The sequence below is a fragment of the Phasianus colchicus genome, chromosome 2, assembly GCF_987193195.1.
Source record: "Phasianus colchicus chromosome 2, bPhaCol1.hap1.1, whole genome shotgun sequence".
Lineage (NCBI taxonomy): Eukaryota > Metazoa > Chordata > Aves > Galliformes > Phasianidae > Phasianus > Phasianus colchicus.
The window spans coordinates 82,062,718-82,085,896 of NC_143437.1; the positions used below are offsets into that span (position 1 = coordinate 82,062,718).

A 23,179-nucleotide genomic window follows, 5' to 3' on the forward strand; every position below is an offset into this window, starting at 1 on the left:
GTAAGTATTGTCACAAAACGTGACTTGGGACCGTGACCCTGGAGGAAACAGGATTAAGGGGTAGATTTACAAAGGCTTCACTGAAATGTCACAGTATCAATGACAAAAAAGAAATGAGAAATACTCATAGCAGTCAGGTTATACCTGAGTGATGGGGATGGGTGTTACTGTTGACATCGCAGAGCAATAGTTGAGAGAGATGAATGAATGCCAAGTTTTTAGGTGGGTGCTTCTGCAGCATTCCTAGGTTTAAATCTATCTTTTTTGCTAACCCAGAGAATTTTCCATGTGACCTTGTAATGAAATTCATGGAAGCAGGACACACTTGTGAAACACTATCCAGGCAGAGCATTCTTAACAGTCTCGTCATCTGGAAAGCTCTTCTGTATATTTGAGGAAGAGGTTGAGCAAGAGGAGAGAACTTGCATAGGCAGAGTATTTAATATCAAAAGCATTTAGTATCTACTTTGAAGATTTACATATTGATAGTATTTGTGCTTTGGCAGGAAATTCTTTCAATACCCATTCTATTATTCTTCTTCCTGAATTACGTATTGTCTCAAAGCTCAGCGTGTTTCCTCTTGGGGAAATGTAGAAGTACATTGGAACTGATTTCTTCAGCCTCTAATCTCATTGCATGCACACGAGGTGTTTTCTTCCAGAAAAACAGCTTCAGACAAGTTACCTTCTGCCAGCGACCTCTTAAAACCTGCTAGGATTAAGCTTCAGAATAATGTTAGAGTGGTGGTCCTTAATTTCTGTGTGCAGAGGAAGCAGGCTTTTGGTTTTATTTTATCCTCTATGCTGTTCATGAGGCCATGCCTCTGATTGAGGTTACTATCTCGCTTGGAGGGGACTTGCTTTTGGGAGAGGGGATTCAAGTCCTCTTCATTGATTTAAAAGGTGCGTTCTTTTAAAAAGCTGCTTCATTTTCTGAATTTGTGTAAAAGCAAAGAGCAGCTCTTCTCTGAGTGTTTCAGAAGAAGTCCTGTCTGCCTTTGAGAAAGGAGGGAAGATGACAAAGCTTTATTAAAAAAAAAAAACAAAAAAAACAAAACACCCATACATACTGTTTATGGAAATCATCTTGAAAATGATGGGACAGCTGTTGGAAAAGACACAATCCATCTGCCTACATATGCACTTGTTACAAAGAGAATACAGCTGATGATATGAATGGAAAGCTTTCAGTACTGAGCTGCTGCTCCTATTCAAGCCACATTTGAAAACATAAGTTGTTCAAATATGCACTTTAACTCTTTGCTTGATAAGTGAGTGTTTAATAGCCTCACTTCTTATGGACCTTCTTTATTACTGGTAAGTGGAATAGACCTAATACATTTGTGCTCAAAGTGCTTTTTTGTTTAAAGATACAGCAAGGCAAGATGAATTAATCCTGCCACTCTGTAAGAAATCTGAATTGGAAAGGATTACTTATAAGTTGAATTGAGTATGTAACTTCTTTCCTCATAAGTAACAATTTATTGACCTAGATGCATGAAATCACTCCTTTTTATTTTTTGGTACTGATATATAATAAAACTTTGTGCAGACTGTTCTTTTATTTTCCCCAAAAGCTTCATACAGTTGTTATGAAACAAATAAATGAACAAAGGATATGAGAAGGAAGGCACGTGTAGTGCAGTGGAATAGTGTTTTTCCAGATGATGCCTCAAGGCATTTTTTTTTGGCAATGCATGTAAATATAACTTCTTTTATTTCACAATACTTCTCTTGATTTAATATGGATAACCAGCCTTTTGCCCCAGTTCAACCTTCTGTCACTGGTGCTTGCTTTCTTTCTTGTCAGTAAGTTGGAGATGTTTTCAGTAACTCTTGTCTTATGTTGCTGCTGAAGGTTTTATTTTTTTTCACCTCCTTGTATGTTATTTAATTAAATATATACCTCCTCTGATAATGCAGAGCAACACAAATGAGCTCCAGCGCTTCTTCCTAACGAGGCAAGAATAGCATTTGAAGTGAAGGATATTACTCAGGAGTTTTTTGCTGTCTCTTCTGGGCATCCAGGTGTACCTCAGTTGATAGCTGTTTTTTCAGTGCTTGCTTGTCCTTGGCTCCTTCTTTATTGCATTGTGTAAAGGCTGGGAATTCCTTCTTATCTCTACAAAATGCTGCGCTGAGATCTTTTGTTACTTTGCTTTGACTGGATCACTCACCTCTTTGCCTTCCTTGATGGACTCGCTGCTATTCAGTAGATGCAACTTAACCTGCTTTCTTTTGTCTTCAAGACCTTCCAACCTATAGTCCCACATGGAATTGTCTTATAATGCTGTTCTCCATTACTGCCTTCACCTTCTTTTTTCAAACTTCTCAAAGTTTTTTTTGCTTGATTTCACAAATAAAAAGCTAATCATCAACACCTTTATAACTACTTCAATGTAGTAAAAGCCTTGGAAGAGTTTGCGCGCTCTTCTGAAGGCTACAAGCTGTTAGGTATCTTCTTACAGTCATTTTTATATTACTTTTTTTCCTTTGTCCTCATCACCACCTTTGTACTTTGAGAGGAGCGTAAATATTTCCGTATTGGATTGTTGAGTTTGCAGAGGTGATAGCTGTACTTCTGGTGTGTGCTGCCACTTCTGGGGAAACAGTCAACTTTTGCCTGTGCAGAGTGGCAAATACTTTTTCTTATCCTCAAGAAACCTTTTTGCCATTCAGCATAAGAATGTGTATGTCGCATGTTTATTTATATTTTTGTATTAGACATATATTTTCAAAACTAATTGTATTAACCAACTCTACAGTATAAGGCTGATATCCTCTACTTTGTATTCTTTCATTTGTCTCTGTGTACAGGTGTGTGTGCATACATGCACCAGCCAAGCTCAAAGTAATATGATATGATATGAAGAGGGGAGAAGAGAGGCACAGGAAGCTGTGCAAATGACTCAGTTCTTTTTCCATCAGTTGCCTAGATGGAAAGCAAAGCAGAGCAGTCAGCCCTGCATTCTAGAGTTTCTTTAATACAATTAGTTTCAAGCACTGTAACTGTTTTTATTTACAACATTATTCCATGGAGTATATGCTCATCTTGCTTGACAATTAAAAAAAAAAACTCAACAGAAGCAGTGGAATATCCAGTATGTTTACATGAAGACCAAATGCTACTGTTCATTTGGAGCAAGGATGTTATTAGTGTGCTGTCAGTTTAATGTGTAGAGGCTAGAATGAACCTTGGAGTTACTCTGTTTTGATTGCTGAAAGCTATAGTCTTAAAGTCTCTCTGAGATTCATAGTGGTGATTAATACTATAGCTACAAGTGCTAATCATCAACACACTGAAATGTTTTCAAAACATATGGAGGGGTTTTTAACAGCTTAACCTAAACAGCAGTGAAACAGATGAAAACCTACACAGGATGTATTTGCAACAGTTCTTACTATCTCTTTGAAATTATACCTGCTGAGAGAGTTCTTAGTCTTCTGTACAAATAGTGATGTCCTTCAAGAGACTGCAGCCAGTAATTACAACTTCTGTGTAATGCAAGGGAGGCAATGAAAGGAAGATGGGTTGCAAAGGTCCAGCCGGCTCTGCTGAGAGGAGTGGGGAAACGTATGTATAGCAGGTAGCACAAACACTGTCTCGTGTACGCTCTTAAAACTAGCTCAGGCTCTAGGCTCACAGAGCTAGACCCTCCTGCTCCCACAGCCTGGGACTGTGGGCTATGGGGTGACTCCACTGGCCCTCTGAGGCTGGCATGCAGTCTTGCCCGATAAACCATGCTAAACCTTCTTTAGTGCTTTCTAGAGCTGCTTAGCATGTGCAGCAGCATCTTGCCAAACATTTCCAGGCACAGGCCAGACGCATTTGATATGGATGCATGTATCTGCAGGCCTTGTTACTCTGCGCCTGCAGGTGTGTGGTTTTCTGTTCTGTGCTGGCCTTGGAAATAACATGGCAGCCATTTAGGAGGTTGCATAAATACAGGTATCTGTGGATTGGCAAAGTACGTCAAAAAAAAAAAAAGTGACTTTTTTATTTTCTGAGCAATTAAGTAACTAAACAAATGGGAATTAAGTCTGAATAGAAATGTGGTGTTGACTTACTGGGGAAAAATGCAGGAAATGCAGTTTCTCTGTCCTACAGTGTGTTTGTGGTGTTATCATAACGTGTATATATCATATATATCATTGTTCATGAAAGCTGGTGAGAAATACTTGTGGGAAGGGTTCATAGTGCTGAGCTTTCTACAGCTGTGGTGTAGTTGGTTATTTCGGAGTTGGACCACCTTAGACTTACCCTAATGAAGAAGGAGAGGTACTTTCATGAGGCAATTTGTATGATTAATTTTAGATGTGTATGTAGGAAAGGGGTGAATTGTTCCCAGCTGCCATGCTTATTCTTCTTTATCTCTAGTAGTATCACTGTAGGATAACTAGCTCAGATGTGGGTATCTTGGCTTAGAAGTCTGTATGTGGTCAGATGAATGTAATCTTTTGCTGTTAAAGGAGGATATTCAAAAGGTAGAAAACTTTGAACCACACAAGGTGAGAGATGAAATGTGAACAGGAAAAAGTGGAGCACTTTAGAATAGCCTACAAAAATCTTACTAGTTGCTGGAGAATCAAAAAGCAAGGGAAATAACAAAGATAAAAAAAAAGGCTGAGAATAGAGATAGAAACTGCTATTAAAAATACTGTCTCTTCCTTCCTCCTACCACCAAAAATCCCTAAATCGATAGCTGGCAGCATTTATTTCATGAATATAAATTAGCAGGTAATTAAGCATTGTAAAAAATAGTAAGAAAATGACATGAGTGGAAGGAGGACAGCTGGGCAGTTAAAGAAAGTAAGACTTTATTAGTAAGAAAAGTAGCTTTAGTCCTGGTGTTCCGTGACCAGGTAGAAGTCAGGGAGCAGTGCGGAGACAAAAATACTTGATAGATTTGTCAGATATGTGCTTGAAAAGCCACATATCAGACAACCTGTCAGACACCTGACAATGTTGATGTAATTTTTTTTTCATGTAGCAAGCTAGGAGGATGCTTAACCACAGCTTTTAAAATATGATACAAATTATTTGCATGTTCTAGTTTATATCAGTGAGCTAGAGGAGACTAATATGAGAAACTCTGTGAAGTGCTGATCTAAAATTGAGTACTCCAGATCACAGATTGAAACTAGTTTGTATCAATGCTTAACTGTGTAGGTAGAGTGTGTAGTTGCCTTATAGGTTGTCAGCTTGATGGGTATTTTGATCAAAACTACAGAAATAGGGTTTAGATCAAAGCAGGTAACTATAGCAGATGATTGTGAAATTCCAGGAAATTGAACTCACCTACCGTGTTGTCGTCTTATTTTATTTCTTTTTAAATCAGGCAGATTTAGAGATGTCATAAATACTAGCCTCTGTGTTGTAATTCAAGGTATTTGATTTAGCAATCCTAACATCCTGATGGGAAAAAAAAAAAAAACTGAAATAGTAAGAAGTGTAGAAACCACGTATCAGTGGGATTAAAAATTGCTCAACAGATTTAAAACTGTAACTGTCAGTGGAGTATTATCATGGTGTGGAATGTTTCTCAGAGAAGGAGAGAGCTAGACATTGATTTTTATTTTTTTTTAATAGATGTATTTTAATGATCTTATGGTATTTTTGTTGATTTTTATTAGTTTTGTTTTTGTTTTTTTGCTGTTTAGTTGTGTGGGGTTTTTTTTTTTTTTAGTGGGGGTGGGGAGGGAGGAGGGTGAGGAAGACTGGGAGGTATTGTTTGTTTAGTAGTTGGTTTACCTGGAGGAGACCAGAGGTATTCTTGTTAGGTTGCAGATGAACTAATATTGGGAAGGTATAATGAAGATGGGAAAGTATCATGTAACAGGTTACATGTATCTCCTAGGAAGCAAGCTGGTAACATTTGTCTTGAATGCAGCTGAAATATGCGTGTATTTAGAAGTTGGAGAGCTAGAATGAACTTGCACTTTATTTCTGTTTTTGAAAAATGTCATGTAGGTGTCTACTAGATAGTAGGTTGATGTTCTAAGTTGTTAGAATGTGCTTTTTAATGTCAGGTGAGAGAACTAGATCATGTTCTACTTCCAAGATGACTTTAGATCGTGTTATAACGTAGAAGGGGAAAATAATATTGTGTAATCTGGGGTATTATTGTGTACTTCTCTCCAATGTGCTTTGAGAATAGCTGGATCATGACTGTGACTTAGTGCGTAGTTTATGTGTTGGAAAAGAGAAGACAAGATTGGTGTAGATTGCAAGGTAGTGTGCAGCGTTAGTAGTTAGAGGAATAGAGGGAGATGTGAAAAAGGAATGTTTTGGTCAGCAAAGAATGTAGAACTGAGAAAAGGAAAACTGAAAACACGTAATAGACAAACACGGGCAAAATGGTGCCAAAAACTTGAAAATGGGTGCTGTAGATGATGCTTTTGAAATATTCAGGTTTTTTCTCAGGATTTTGAGTAGAGCATTGTTCTGTCAGGCACGGCTGTACCTCTGAAGCATCTGATCAAAAGTGTTTTTGCATGCTTGAGTGACAGGGCAGAAATAGGGTATTGACCAAGGCTCTGGGGAGTGATGGTGGGAACAGTGTTTTCAAGAGAATGGCCTTTAACTAGGAGTGTCCTGAAGGAGTGTAACTTAATTTTTTTGGTAGACTTTAATGTCTTTTGAAAATCAGATCCTTAGGACATGTGTCATATAAAGTGTAGTTGTGCTCTTTGATTTCTAAAGAGGATATTCAGGGTCATCTTACAGCTTGCATTGGATGGTATTTTTGAAAGGCATAAAATTTGGCTATATTAAAAATAGCACATTAGAAGTATTTGAGAGCTCAAAGTTGTCTGGTCTCGCAACTCAAGTAGCTGAGCTGTAGATTAATTCTAATGCATCAGGATGCAACATGATTATGAGCTGAGGCTAATAGATCAAATCCCTAAGTCAGACTGTCTGATTCTTTTAAGTGTTGTTCCAACTCTTCAAAGTTAGCCAGATTCTCTACAGCAACAAATGTTTCTACTTCTCCGAGCTTACTGAACAAGTAAATAAGTACAGCAAAACCCAAATGCAATTTGGCAAGCCAGAATACCGTTGGAAATGCTTGCCAAAATTGCCTTGGCAAAAGCTCTCCTCTGTTTTCAGTAGATTTGAAATGAAATCAGACAAGATCTCGATTCTCTTTTCATGGAAGCCTAGTGATTGTCTTAAATATTGCTACTACTGGGTGAATTGCGTGTGGAGAATGTAGCTGTAGAAATGCTGGTTGCTGGTTTCTTTGCACCCCATCTTAGTCTTTGAACTGTGAGAACTGGGTTATGGCTACAAAAGTGCTTGTGCTTGTTAAATAAATGGGAAAGAACAGCCACATGTGCTTGTAAACTTTACATTTATGAGACGGTACTTTCTTCATTGCTTAGAAGTCTGATGTTAAAAAGTCTGGCCTTGGTGAAGATCTGAATGTAGTCACAGGAGGTTCTGGATTAACAGCCAGGAGATGAATCATCTTCTCTTGAAAACAAATCCCAGGAGATGAAAGAACCAAAGAATAATGCAAAGTCTGTATTAATAACAGCCAATGTATTTTTCTTCAAATTTCCTGGAGCACTGATGCTAGCAGAATACAGATGAGATGCTACTGTTCAGTTTCAGCAGTTTGCTTGTAGTACAGTGCAAATGGATTGGGGCACTGATTAAATTTCCCAGGTATTTGTTGTGTTATGAAACGTAAGACAACTGGAAAATGGCATTTTGTGTGTTCAAACAAACAGGTGAAGGAAGGTGGTAATGGATAATGGCAAAAAATAGAGTTAGGGATGGGAGGGGAGATGAGTAAATTGCAATGCAAGGAGTGTATTTAAAAAAAAAAAAAAGAAATCTGCCATGGACTTTGAGATCTATTTTAGATCTTATTTATTCTTCTATTTATTAATTTTGTATCCTTGACTTGGCACAAAGTAGAATATGCAGGCTGCAGCAAGGCATTGGTGTGGCCAGTAATGATGTGTAAGATGGGTACTCTTCAAAAGCATTCTATGTACAAGATTCAAATGCCAAAAATTAGGCGGCGTCTCCCTCTGGAGGTCTTTAAAAGCATCTCTGTCTGTGCAGGAGAGTTGGTACTTATTTTAGAAATATAGCATTATTAAGCACCTAAACCTTGGAATTGTCCTGGATACTGTAGTGACTTTGTCATCGCCCTGCGTGTTCAGTAAAAGCAGTGTATATATGGCAAAGCCAGCCTGGTCACTGGCTGAACAGGAGAACTAACCCAGTCTGTAAGAATAGCACCACACTAAAGAAAAATTGATTAAGGAAATTGACATAGGCAAGCTTTTGTTAGAAGCTTTTGGCCAACAGGTTGTAGTCTAATCATTTGGCATAGTGAATAATGAGTCTAGTCAAGAAAGTACATGTGGCTGCTTGTTCAGATGACTGGATCCTAAAGAAGTGTCTGCAAAGGCCAAAATTGATTGAAATTTATTAGATGTTTAAAAAAACGCCTCACTAGTGGAAGACTGCTGTATAAGTAATAACTTGTCAGTTGACAAAAGAATGAGGGATGCATTCCACTCATATTCCACTGAGTGATGCAAAAATTGAATGGAATAAGTTTTTTCCTGTTGCACAAATTTTCTCCTGTTTGTCATCTGATCCATGTGGATGTGTTTCTCAAGATCAAGGCAGGACATGTGGGAGTTCTGTAAAGTTGCAGACACTGTGTTTGTCCTCTGCCACCTGACAACCTAAAGACAGGAAGCTGAAGGGTTTCAGTTTCGAGATGGATCAAGTGGAGTGATTGGAAACCTGTAAACAAGAAGACTGATCTTTTTTCCCCTTAAATCTGCACCCATAGCGACTGTTCATGCTGAAGAATTTCTGTGGAAAAAGGGAATTTGTAAAGAAGTCTTGTTCTTCTGTATCATAAAGATGTATCATATGAACATATCTAGTGCTGGCTTGGAAAGTTGGATGTTTCATTCATGGAAGGAACCAATTGCAGATACCGGCTTAGTTAAAAGATTTTTTTCCTTTTCCCTATCGGTGCATAGAGTTGAAAATGTGATTGTAAAGGATTTGTAAACTTCTACAGAAAACTGCGTGCAGATTTTTTGGTCTGAGCATTTCTTCTCCTCAACTGGAAGTGGTGCAAGTTTTCCACATCTTGGTTAAATGAAAGGGAATTGGTAGCTTTAAGAAAGGAGAACATAAACATCTCTGTACAGAATCTGAATAATTAAGATTTGGAATGGAACATATTTTATCCCTTGACATTTTGCAGTTGTTTCTTGTGAGGGTGATGCAACTTCAGAGAAAGTTATGTTTTGTCATTATTGCCAGTTTAAAATTATTTTGGCTTCAATATAGCAAGCAGAACTGTGTTGGGGATGGGGGAGAAGAAGAGGAGATGGTTGCTTCTCTTTAGGATAGACACAAAAAGCTGTACTGTAATTGTTAAAAAAAAAAAAAGTATGGAAAGCATCTTTCTAGCAGTAGTGTCAGCTGAACCCAGATCTAATCCTGTGTGCTACTTTTTTGTGTGGTCCTATGTGCTATTTTATATTGCCAGCTGTGTGAGACTGTGCTTGCATGGTAGGTCTCAAGCTCACATAGGTGAGTCTGGGTACTCACCTTCAGCTTCAGAAGAGCTCTTGCCTCTCTTCTCTCAACTTCTGTACTTAAGTGTATCCATTCATTTCAGTTAAAATAGTTTTAAAGTGTTGATAGGAGAAGTGCTTTAAGTCCCTCTGACTTGGCACTTGCTGTCTGATGTCTTGGACGTAGGTACCTGTACTACATCATATATTGTCAGTGCTTTTCTGGTGGAAGGAAGCCTCCTGAACCAGTGGCAGGCTGTGCTTGCTAGGTATATTGAGTTACAAGGCAGTTACACACAGATGTTTTCTTCTCCATGAAAGCTGTAGAAAAAGCAATTGCTCCTAACTGCATCTGCAGATGTCTGTCTGTTTCTGATGCTGGTAGAGTATCTTTACTCTCAGGGAGTAATAAAACTTCTATAGTTCAACTTCTTATGCATGGATAGAGTGTTTTTGCTTTAAAAATTAGTAATTTTCAACTTGCTAAAGATGTCGCGTGCTGGCAGCAAATTTGTTCTGTTATGTGAAGTATGTGAGTGGAAACATGCTAAAAACTGCGTTGTGAACTAAATTAGGGTTGTGATATATACATCATATATTAAGAAATAGTTTGCACTGAATTCCAATTGCTTACTGTAAAGAATGTCTGAAGGTATAAATAGTGTGGATTTCATTGTAAGCACTAAATCAGCTCTCTGACTTAGTTACAGTTTGCCAACATTTTGCCTTTTGTTGCTATCATTTTTACTTTGGAACCATTATTCTGCTCTTAGGAGAGAACTGTCAGCTGGTGGAAGTTCCTCTGAGCTGACCAAAAGAGTAACTGACCTTCCACTAATGCAGTAATTTTTCTAGGTTAGTATACCTTTATGTTGTTTTTTTTTTAACTATGATCTATTTCAACTCTTGTTTCCAGTCACTTTAAAATTAATAAAATGTAACTATTTTGGAAAACAAGTTATATGCTTTCAAATTCAGTCTGAGAAATTATATTGTTGCAGTAAATGCTGCTGAATTTACACACTCTACTTTCTAAAGAATCTGAAAATGTGTGATGTAAAACTGAATGTCATCTAATCTCGTGTTTCAAACTTGTCATTTCAAAACTGAGGATTTTATTGTTTTTAGAAATGAAAATCTGAACTTAATTTAACTTTTAACCTCGTGCAGTTCCTGTTAAAGCATCTGTTGACATGACCGTAGTATTGGTGGGAAGTATTGTGTTGTTGGGCTCTCAAGCAATTTTCTGGCACTGGAGTGGGCAACACTGGGACAGACTTTATATTTTGAAGAGGGCATATATGTTGCCATGCTTCTTGAATGTGGGTTTTGATCTCTGTGGAATGGCTAGCGGTGAGGACAGAATTGTTTCTGAAGGTTTTCTGCAGTGGCTTCAGTGCAGCTTGGGCTGAGAGTGGACAAGTGTTGGCAGCTGCAACTTGAAAGAAAGAGTATTTCTAGCCAGAAATGTACGGTACTATAGGCAAGGAAATAAACACCATTGCTTGTTTGTCTCATCACAAGGCAAATACAGGCTCTCTGGTTATTTTGTGTAGCTTCCAAGTGAGCAGCCTGCATAGCCTTGCTGTCATTCCTCTCTTTGGTTTTGTTTTTAGTGCACAGGCTAAAATTGGGATGTTGCTGAAACCCGTCTGAAAGCCAGTTGTTCAGATAAGACCCATAGATTTGCACTGCTGGTCAAAAATATCTCCAAAAAGGAAGTGCCCGAGCTGCTTACATCCCTTTCTTCTCCCTTTAATACTTGGCAGGCTTTCACTTAGCTTGGTCAGGAAGTGAATATGGTGTGGTAGTTGGAGAGGTCACTTCCATCGAGCAATCTGAAATACTAGCTGCCTGCTCTCATGTTGGGCCAGGAAGGCCATAGGCAGGACCGTAGGCAGTCACTGGAGTTCTATGTTTAATTTTTTTCCTTTGGTATTTCTGAGATTTCCTGGTGCTTGGAAAGGCAAGTTAAGCTTCTTTCCACTGTTGGGTGGCTGGATCTAGAAGGGATTTCTTGCAAGTTACTTTTTTCTGAGAAGTAGCCTGCTAATTTTACAAGCAAAAAGCTGGGCTCTGGAGGTGAGTGGCAACAGTCCAGGCTGATACAGTGAATCACAACCCAGAGTAGAGAAATGGGATGCGATTTAGCAGCCTCTAGGGGGGGGGGGTGGATTTTAATTTTTTAATTATTACTATTTTTTAAATTGTTTCTATTACTGGATTGTATATTTATGAAAATTCCTATGCCAGAGCCTGCCTTTGTCTGTCCTTACCTTCTGCTGCTGACCCTTGAGTTTCTGCCTTCCTGCTGCTTGGATGCAGGGTGGGTATCCTCATCTCTCTGGCACTGTTTTGCCTCCTCCTTCCTGTCAGCTGTGGCTGTCGTTAGTCCTCAGCTGGGCTGTGGAATTGGAAGAAAGGTAGAAACAAGAATGACTGTGATGCCCTTTTCTGCCTCCTTGCTTCGTACTGTAAGTTGACTGTATGATGTTAAAAGTTGGATTTGTGGGCCAGTGGCATGCTGAGAGAGGCTTCCTGGTTCTTTCCTGAGTTAGTAACTAAGAGACTGAGAACACTTCAATTACCAAGTGGGATGGGTTTTTCAAAAGTTATAATTCACTTGAACTTTGTGAAGCTTGAAGTTTATATTTATATATCCTACTCTTGGATTATAGTTGTCTGCATTTATTTGTTTAAGTATGGGGTACTGCATGTACTATTTTTGGTGATTGCTGTATTGTTCCACTTCCTTAAAATAAATGAAATGAAAATAGAATATTTAGCAGTATGTCAAGTGGGGAAAGGTTAATGACAGTCATACTCAATTAGCAAAGTCTATACATCAAGAATTACAAAGGACATAGAATCTTTCTAAATACTTCAGCTACTGCTGCCTCCAGATTGCCCAACCTTTGTGGAAATATCATTTCAGTGTGTTTTAATAATAATAAAAAACAAAACCAAAAACCCACTGCAATGAAGCATTTCTTTATTTTATGTGAGCAGTGTGTAAGTTGAGCAGCGAGAGGAGGAGATTGAAATAGAAAGCTGTTGCTAAATTGGTACCTTTCAGTTCCTTTGTTCAGCATAAGATTTACTTTAACCACAGTAAAATAGATGTGGTTTTTAAAGAAGCCGCTGTTTGAAATAACTAAAAATGTACTAGCATTTGACTAATGCCTAATTTACTACTATTTCATTGGAATATTTTTTGGTCAAACTTTTTTGTTACACAGTATCAGAAACTGTCCTATCTGTGGCAGTGCTGTTTCTGTAAACACCACCCCAGGGCTGGCTGCAGGACTGTGTTTGTTCAGAGTTAGTTGGGAGACTCCCTTCCAGCAGAGGAAATGGGCTGTTCTGTATGAGCTCTTGCTGGAGATTGTTCACATCCACAGAAGCTGTATCCTCTGCAGGAAAAGAGAACTTGGACTCTTGCCATGATCTGACCGTGATGTTAATGAGTGGGAGAAGCCATGTGTTCATTGCTGCTGCAGCAGTTATCTGCTAATTCAGGGAAGGAGTGAGAAAACAAAATGGGGTTGGGATGAAATTTAAATGTGACACTTAATCCTACTCTAATTGCATATGGAATGATGAATGTTGTGTTGCAGGCCACAGGGTAAGAGAAGTTGTTGAATGTACCTGAGATTTATACATCAGAAAGAACCAGATCAAATGGGCTCTGGATCCAAGCCTCATCACAAATATATTGTTTGCCAAACAGAAATCTCAGTTGAGTTTCTGTAAAACTGAAGCCCTGCTTGTTTTCACCTCACAGCAACTGTTGTTTAATAAAGATGAGTAACTTGATCTCTTTTGGTTGCTGGCATACCATAGTGATGAGCCTCACTGAAATACTAGTAAAGAAGTTTGAAATATACTACCCATTTAGGAGATCACAGAGTAAGTCCAGGTGAGTTTTGCTGCAGTCTTTCTGCTAGGGTAGTGAGTTTAAATCCTTTTCTCCATGTAAAGATTATAGCTTCAAGTAATACCTGTTACTGCGCTTAGTTTTGTTTGGCCTCCCTATCAGGCAGCCCAAGCCTAAGACGTGTTCTGCTTTTAGTGACTAGTTAAGGGATTGTATAAGTGGTCAGTTTGGTGTTAAATGTGACTGTGTTAAATTCAGACATAGTCTGAATTTGGGATGTGCAGTGATTTGCTGTGAGCTGCCCACTGCAGGTCTGGATTGCAGCAGCAGGAAGGGAGGAGGGCTGAGGCACGGGCCTAACTCACAGCCATGCCAGCTCACTGCCCTAATCCACTTGTAGAGGGCTCTTAGTTGTAGGTTGCCTTTCTGTTGTGATGCAATTGAGGAAAAGCACAAATGCAGCTTCAGAGAAACTGTAATGTGGTAGAGGCTGACACTATGTGATAACTGGAGATAGAGAAGACTAATAAGGTGGTGGAAAGGTGAGTGTAGGCCTTGATCAGCCCAGACCATGGCGGTAGCTGCTGTTTGATTGAACTGAGAGGGTAGAACTATAAGAGCATATAAAGGGTTGACTTCTCAGGCTGTGTTTTTCTGGCAGGAGCTCTCAGAATGTGTTAGCCACAGCAACACATTGTTTTGTCATTCCTTAATTTAGTGAATATTGAGGAAAAGTGAAATTTGGAAGAGACTCTGGATGAAAAAGATGCAAAGAGAAGTTGAGAAGGCTGCCATCTAGTTTCTATGCATATGGCATTTGTTAGACTGGATGGCTGGCTGCATCTGTGGAGCTGCAAGTATTGATGATGTGTTTAAGTTGGTAGACCTATTTTTCTTGAGCAGCAATGAAGAGATTTCTTCTGTAAGAAGTTCCTGTGTACAGAAGGGTGTGGGTATGGAGTAAAGGCAGTTTTCATGTTCAGTGACAGTGGCAATTGTTTTTAGTGGCAAAGTACGCTACCCAGAGACTGGGTCAAGGATCTCCACATTAAAGATCAGTGGAAGGTCTTCTGATAGAGGAAAAAATAATAACAAAAAAAAGAGAGCAGTGTCTACGTCGTCACAAGGGATGGCTGACCTCAAAATGCATGGGTTGGTGCAGTGCAGATATCATCAGACTTTAGCAAGAACCCTGTTAGCTAACCTGAAGGTTTATGATAGAAGTGAAAGAGTGGAACTAGATGCAACTACTGTGCTTAGAGGTAAAATGGAAATCTGGGAAGTGAATGAAGAGGTGAGGAAGCTGAAGTATTTAAAGTGGGGGAAAATAGCTAATGTGTGAAAACTCTGCTAATGACAACTGCATACTTTCCCATAAAACTTGCTTGTGAATTCTTCAAAAAGGGATGTAATAAAAAATTTAAAAAAAAAATTGGTTTTACGTGGTTACCATAACTGTTAATAATCGGAAATGTTCACTGTGGTGTTTTTTTTTTTTTCCAGCTCTTGCACTTATTAGCATCATTTGTGGGGTCATTTTCTTGCCCAGCCGGTGTTTTTCAAGCCTTGTGCTAAACCTCTCTCCTGGGTTTTGTGAATCTACTTGTCCACATAAAAATGACAATTTCACATTGGCAATATCCCTTTCTCAAAAGCATCTTTATCTAGAACTTTTTTCAGTAGAGGAAAAAAATGCATCCATCATACTCCATCTGCTCTGTCATGCAAATAGTGCCTTGTCACTACTGAAAGGCCAGCCTGTCTCAAAGCCTCACAGATTGAATGCCATTTGCTGCAGTTTATTCAATAGCAGAGCTGGCTGCCTTGTGGGTGGAGGGAAATGTCATAGGCTAGCTGAGCATAGTTTGGGTAGTCTAGAGAAAGACACCTTTGCTCAAAGGGGAACTTGTACTTTAAAGATAAAATCTAATAGTGCAACTTAATTTCTTAAAAGCTGTATAAATAGCCTATAAGTTCCCTTCTATCCAAATTTTGCTGCTGCACAAGCTGAAAATCTTTTTTACTATCGTAAAACTTTGATTTGTGGAGATGTGAGACCTTTGAGGGATTGGGGCCAGCTATTCTGTTTCCTGGCACAGTGTGAAGGCTGGCTGTTGGGTCATGTGCTCTTTGTGCTGGCAATGCTCTCAATATTTGTGTGACCGGAACAGCTCTTGTCATCTGGGCATTTCAAACACGGAATGGGCAAGCAGCACCAATGCTTTTTGGGGTGTTCTTTGCACGTTTTTATTTAATGGAGGATGTGGGGGGATGAGTTAGAGAAGAACATGTGTTTACATGTAGAGAATTTGAGGGAGAGAGGTTAATACAGAGAAACTATGAGCCTGGAGGGTCTTTGTTACAGTTAGAGCCAAGACTAGTAAATTAAATATTCTAGTTTAGAGAACTGTACATAAATTACCTCTTGTTTTAACCTGACAAAGGCTTGCAGTTTTATGGAACAAAATAGGAATTGTGCAAAGGTTTGCTGATGAAACTCAAAAGCAAGGTGAAACTTGCTTGTAGGTTTTATATTTAATTAAGTATTTAGTCAGGTTTGCAACAGAACTTGCTTCCCTTCTTAAGTTTGTGATCAGACTCCTCAGAGAGAAACCTCTGTGACTACAGAGCTTCATCTTAATCAGGGCTAGGTTCCAAAGCTTAGTTTTAGGCATGAGAATAGAGGCGTTCTTTCTTCAAATCTAGTTTTGATACCATGTCAAATGACCTGGGAGCTTTCTTTGAAGTGATTTACTTCAAATTCATTTGCCACTCCACTTCTAGACAAGCCCTTTGCCTTTCCAAGGAGTTATGAGATAAATCTTTCAGGATGCTATCTGCCTCTGAATTTTATTCCTCCTTTCCTTATTGATGTCTAAATTGCGCAGCATCTATATTAAGAAAACTGCTTCCAAAAAGCCTTGCTGTATCTGTGTTTCTGCAGCTCTTACAGCTTCGTCCAGTTTATGAAGTCATACAAAGGAAAGGAGGAAGGTAAACTTAAACCTTGAATTTGAAACCTCAGAGCCATGTTAAAACTAGTCTGTAAGACATGACAGATTTTTGACTAAACACTCATCCTGGCCATCAGTCTAAAGTGTTCATAGTCTGGCTTCTTTTTTCTGACATGTTTTTCTTTTGGAAGGCTTTTACAGTGGACTGCCTCTTATGTGTACTGAGTTGATTGCGTTTGGTGAGAAAGATCAAGATGTGTTTGTGAGGTGGTGCAACAAGACAGCATAAAAAATATGAACCCTGTTCCTTTTGTTATTCCTAAGAAATAAATTGGACAGTAATTTGCTCTAATGTAGAATTCCAGCTTATTTCTTACAAAATACCAAGAAATCAAAGATCCAATAGTTCTGTGTTGAGCCAAAATGGCCTTGTTTAGATTTCTTTATCATTTGACAATTTTCTTCTCTTAGTTCCTATGAGTTCTGCTGTTCTTAGTAAATGTTTTTCCTTTAGAGTAAAACTTACTAATTTTAGTGTGACAGAAGGCTCGGTCTATAACTAGCAAAGCTGCTAATTCTTACTAAGACTAGATAATTTTATATATGTTTGGGATAGCTGAGTTTTCTTTAATTGTTTTCAGTCTTTGCAATAACGATTTGGAACACATCCTGCCCTTTGTGCAAGGAGCATGTGAAACTTTCCTAGTTGGCATCAATAGCAAAGTGTGTAATCGTGTTTGGACATAGTGCAGCTAAAAATGTTTCTCTGACATGACATGTCTATCTTGCTGAAATCAGCAAGAAATTTAAACTTTGGTACTTATTTGCATGAAGAAATGAGGTAAACTGTGCTATTGGAAACTTCTGACTAAAGCCATCTCAACCAGATGCATTTAGGAGCACTTTCTTTACTCTTGTCAAAAAATTATGCAACAGGAGAAGGCAGAGGGAGCTTCTGCTGTAGCTCAAGGACATTCCTGATAATGCTTGTTTCACAGAACAGCTTTATTTAGCTTAGCAACCTTGTTGCTAAATATTCACCAACCCCTAGCAGCGGCATCTCAGAAGATAAGCTATTTGGGAACAGGCTGAATTGGAAAGGTGGGGGGTGGAGATGTGTGCTGTGGCCCTGGTGTGAGGAGAGTGAGGGAGGAGGGGATGGAACCTTAATTAGAGGGAGCTGAATATCGAGCTGCTTCTTGATGTCCTGCAACTGTCCTTACAGCTTTCTATTTCAGTTTTTGTCTGTCTTGAGAACATGCAGGTAGGCCTATCTGGCAAGCCCCGGGGGCTGTTTCTCTGTGTTGAAGTGAGATTTGCTATTTTGTTGAACTTCCTGGGCAAAAGCATATACCCTAACAGTTGGGGTTTTGAGTAAATATCCACATTAAGTTGGTGTTGAGCAATTCTCTAGGTTGTACTGACATCTGCTGGCAGTTTGTATCTTAAAGTTGTATTTGAAACTTTCATTCAGAGGTGGGGCAATTACCTATTTACAGTCTGCTTTTTTTATTTCAGTGAGTTGAAATACTGAGCTCTTCCGGTATTCAGGTATCTAAGTGCACAGTTCCAAAATGTAATGGAGAATGCTTAGAACAGGGAAAAAACAAGAACTTGTTGAGGTGATTTTGAAGCCACTGAATAAAAATGCCAAGTGTTGCTTTCTTTATAAACAAACAAATTCAAGTTACAGAACCGGAAGGAGGGAGGGTTTTTAAATACCTTGAAGCTTTCCCTTGGGACTGCTGCTTTGTATGCTCTCCATGTTCAGGATGGGAATACAGCACAAGAATTCTGCTCTTTGCTTCTTTCTATGTGTAGAATGTGCTTCTTTCTATGATATAGTCAAGTAAGCTTTCCCTGCATGCATTACAGATGAATTTTAAGAACGATTTTGGGCACTAATTTGAGCTTTCGTTTGTGAAATACACTACAAGAGAGCTTACAATATAAACAGTGCCTTAGTAGATTTGCTAATGCTATTGTGTCTCTAATGTTCATTGACTCTTCCCCATTTCAGTGATTACAGGCTCATGGAAACTAGCAGATGTCAACTCATTTGATAGGCTGTGCAAGTGTTATACTGTACAAAAAAAAATCTTTCTCCATCTACAAACTGAGGATATAATTCTCTTTTTTTTCCCACATCATCTGGGTGATGGTGGGGTGATATGATCAGATGATGCTGCTTGACAACAACGGATATTCTGAGAAATGAACAGCAAGGAATTCATGTGTGTTGGCCCCCAGATTATTGTTATTGTAAGTAATCAAATGTTTAACTTACTGAAGAGGAAATAGAATAGGTTTGCTTTTTAGACCTTCTCATTTGTGCTTTACTGGGGAAATCAAAAGGAGTGGACAATAGTTTCTTCATAGTACAGCTCAGGATAACTTACAGGTGATAGCAGTGCGTTCCTTCTTTGTTTTGGGGATTGTTGGTGTTTTTTTGTTGTTGTTGTTTTTTGTTTTGTTTTTTTTTTTTTTTGCTACACTGCATTCTAGTAGCTGCTTCAGTTGTAACTCTGTTACCTTTTACAGTGCTAGAATACCAAGGGTTGCCTGAACCCCTTGCCTCTTCAAGGTCTGGGTAAGAGAGAAGGCTCTGCAGCAATTGATTCGTGGTGCTGTGATAGCTTTGCTGAGCCAACAGTCATCCATGTGGCTGGTTGTAGTGGTAGTGTCTTCCCTTAGCTCCCTTAGCTGCTCAATTCCAGCACAGCTTTGTGCAGGACTTGCTGGCAGATTGCCAGTTTTACTCTTTCTCAGAGATCTATAGAAGGCCATACATTGCAATGAATGCTGGTTTTCTTTGCTGCTGTCTGAATATCTAGACACGGATGAGGAGCTATGCGTTATACGTGGTAGGATTCGACCCCTTTGGCAAAGGGATGTGATGGACTCAACTTGCTGCCCTTCCCCAGCTCTCTTACTTTAGAAGCATTATTCAGATTTCATTACTAGTGATTAAAATAACATAGATACCTGAAATGATTTGGAAGTGAGAAGCAATCAATATGGGAACTGCAGAAATAGTGAGCCTGCGCTTACTGTAAGCATTTAATTGCTGTCTTGTTCTCCTATTGCTTATTTTGAATATAAGCCCTTCAAAGTAGCATTGCGATGTGTTGTGTGTAAATGCAGTGCTTGTTAAAAGCTTTCCTTCACTTGTATGAAGTTAAGCATATCTGGTGGGCAGTGTATCTGAAATGCATATGCAAAACTGACTAAAGTCCTAAGTCACTTGTGTCATTTATTTTAATGCAGAAGTTCAAGAGTAACATGTAGTTAAACCTCAGAAGGCATTGTGGGATTCCATAATAGCATGAGACAATAATGCATTCCTTGGATTTTATTCTGATGTTTCTTGTTCTGAATTTCATGGTTATTTTTCCTTCATCTATTTGAGTATTTCATTGCCACTCTATCATCTGCCTTGATAAATTTTCATTGTGTGCTGGCAGTGTGTTCCCAGCTATTGAGCTGGCTGTCACAAATTTTCTTAGATATGAGGCTAACAGCTACACAGGCATGTTTTGAAAGCAAAATTCTTCATTGCTGTAGGGGGAAAAAAAGTCAAAGCAGTTTTTATCCACTATGAATTCTTTAGCAAACGTGAAACACAGACGACAGGGATTGTATATGTTTGGGTGGCTTTAGGGACACAGTAGATGACTGGGAGGGATTTCTGTTATGCTTTCTTAAATTTTCAGTTCATTAAAGTTTGAAAAATGTTTCATTTTGGTTGTAACACAGGTTAATATTTTGAAAGTTGTCTGATTTTTAAGCTCCAGATTTTGAATTGTACAGGAAAAAGAAAACACTAGTAAGTAGAAGTTGATTACTTGAGTAATATATAAGAATTGCATCATAGCTCTTAAAGGATCTTCTAACAATAGAAATATCAGATGCCTATCTGCAAAGGATGAGAGCATTGTAGTAATTTCAGACAGAAACCAAAACAGTATTTTTTTTCACTCTCTCACCAAAGGTTGGAGTATATCATACTTAAACTGGAAAATCTTGAGTGAGAAATGTATGGGCAGGCCCCACTCAGCACTTAAAATGTTGAGTGGAGTTTTTAGGGAAAGCAGCATCTTCTGAGTGTAGAACCTGTGTAAATTATTTAGCTGCTGACCAGAGAACACATTCATCATGAACAGCTTGAGAAGGGGACCTTTTAATTCTTGAAATTCCCCGAATTCCTTGGTCAGAAAGCTTCAGCCTTCTTTGCCCTCCTTTGCAGTTCCCATAACTTTGTAGCAGACTAAAGGTGATCTGTACCTTCAAATTTATTTCAACTTTTCAGGTTCCTGTGCATCTGCGGGTCTTCCTGTGAATTAAAAAGTAGGGCATGCGATTGTGTTGGCCTTCTCTTATCCTGCTGCTGTAGTTCTTTCTCTTGATCAAAACCAATGGGGGGGAAGGTCTGTGACTGCAAGAGCTGGGCTGGTAGCTACATGACTTGATTTCCTGAAGTGCTGCAATGAGGTGCAGATAGCAGTAGAGGATAAATTGTTACTGTGCATGACCAGTAACTTCAGTCAAGCTGAATAAAACAGATGTTGAGACCAAAGTTAAGCTTTCTTCAGACACATCTAATATATTGGGCTATAAAAGAAAGGGCTTAATGAGAACAGTTCTGGTGTTGGGGCAGCCTTCTGTGGGTTAAGCACAGATATAGCTTCTCTGCCTTTTCAATAGCAAATGAACACAGGTTGCTGTGATTCTGGGAGGTGATTCAGGTCCTCAATTACTTGTGCAAAAACACCTGTGCAGGCATTTTTATTTTTTTTTTAAAGTAGAAACGATTAATGATCTCATCTCAAAGTGCTACCAAAACTTTTTTCAGTTAAATTTTTACTCTTGAGGATTATGGCTGTTACATGTGAGCAAACCTTTTGGCTATGTCCATGTGTCTGATTAGATTATCTTGGTACTTTATTGTGCTTTCCTCCATTTTCTGTCTTTTAGAGGTAATATATCTGAGGAAACTGTGAATACTTGGTAAGTTTTGAAGAGAAGTCTATAATTTCAAACATAACTAAACTGCTGTGACAATCATCTGTTGCTGTATATTAGAGTCCTAAGTTTATCAAGCCTACTCTTTAAATGTATCCTCACAGGAAAACCTCACAGTATCCAAAGATGCCTTAGAACCATAATTCCTCTGATAATTTAAAATGTGACAGATATTGTACATGTTCCTCAAAGTCAGCACTGTAGGATTTGCTCTTAAATAGCATTAAAAGCTTTGGGAAAATTACATGATGGCTTTTACTTGTGGAATACAAATGAGGTCTTTTCTACCTGACCATTTTTTTTTTTTAAATTAGTGTATTTATGTGCACTCACTAAAATGGTGAATTCTCTCTTCTGCAGAGACAACTTCAGGAGATTTGGGAGCACTCTGGAGTGAACCAGGAGGAAGCCTTGAACTACAGTTGTGTCAATAAGAGTGGCTGTCCTTGGGAGATGCTGAAGCTCAGCTTTATCATGAACTTATCTTTCACCTTTCAACATGTGCACAAAGGACTTAATTTTGTTTGGGATTCATATGGTATGAAAGAGTCATGGCTGTATGGGTTTCTTCCTCCTTTCACTTAAGTCTGTATACTTCCTGCAGTCAGTAATGAAATCTGTACAAGGTCTGCTGACATTTGGTCTGCTTTCAAGAGCTCTGAGTGACAGGTACTGTAAACATCCTACACTCTCAGCTGTGGAAACTAAGAAAGCTGGGAGAAGGCTGTTTACTCTCCCTGCCTTGGAAATCATCTGGAGGGCAAGGATGGAACGTTGTGAGCTCTGTGTTCATTGTATTTCTGACAGCCTGTATTTCTTATTTTATGTTTGGTGTCAGTAAACAAATAATAGCATTATATCATGCCATCAGGCTCTTACATTCTGACTGAGGCTTGAACTCATAATAATAATTTTAAAAAGAGCCTTCTTTACAATATACTTACCTGCAGTCCTAGCTTGATGGAAACATAAATGGTAGCAGTAACACACAACAAGGCCTTCATCCCTAAATACTGGGTAAAGCAGACCTATTTTACTGTTTGTTCATGTTTAGTTCAAGTTAGCGTGCATGTTTTCAGGTTCACACATCAATGGTGTATTTTGTTAAAGTCCTCCTTAAATGTTTGGGTCTTGTTCGCTCAATTTGTTTTCCTACCTAGAGGGACTAGAAACAGATGTCTGAAGGCAGAAAAAAGAGTTCTAGGGGACTTCAAGTTTCTGTTCCTATTTGAAGAAATAGAGCTAACTGGGGTTGATATCTCAGTTTATAAATAAACTGAATTAAAGATGCAAAAGTATTTACTTGGGTTTTATACTGGCTCTTCTGTGCCACTTGCCATCCAGACTGAATTATTCTTTGTACTTTTCTTGGCAATCTTTCTTCTTTCTCTTGCATCTTTCTATTTCCCATTAGTTAAGTAGGGCTTCTCATTTTAAATGTAGAATAACTTTTTTTCTTGCATTTTAGATCTAAAATCCTACTGGTGTGGTCTATATCCTCATAAAATGTACTGTTACAGCTTTTCTTAAGCAGTGATGTTGGCAGAAATGGAAGTATTTGTGTACTTTCTTTTTTTAAATTTATTGGAGGGGGCCATCTTTTGTGCTTTTGAAGAAGTTTTTCTTCAATAATGCACTTACATTCGAAGATAACCTTTTGTGCTCTATTGTTATACTTAAATATCTGCTGCTTTAGATTTTTAGCAAAGGTATTTAAACAAAAGCTCTGATATGAGATGTCCTAAAGATTTTAAATAATTTG

At 38.6% G+C, this 23,179-nt stretch overlaps 1 protein-coding gene across 1 annotated transcript in view; it reads left to right on the top strand.

Annotated features, from left to right (window-relative positions):
- The window catches only part of LOC149919143 (uncharacterized), a 35,850-nt gene extending 13,135 nt beyond the window's left edge, over positions 1–22,715 (top strand). Inside the window, exon 3 of the mRNA XM_090136184.1 lies at positions 21,778–22,715. Within this exon, the coding sequence (XP_089992310.1) occupies positions 21,778–22,002 (225 nt within the window). The 3' untranslated portion in view covers positions 22,003–22,715. The remainder of the gene's footprint in view (positions 1–21,777) is intronic.
- The last annotated feature ends 464 nt before the right edge of the window (positions 22,716–23,179 follow it).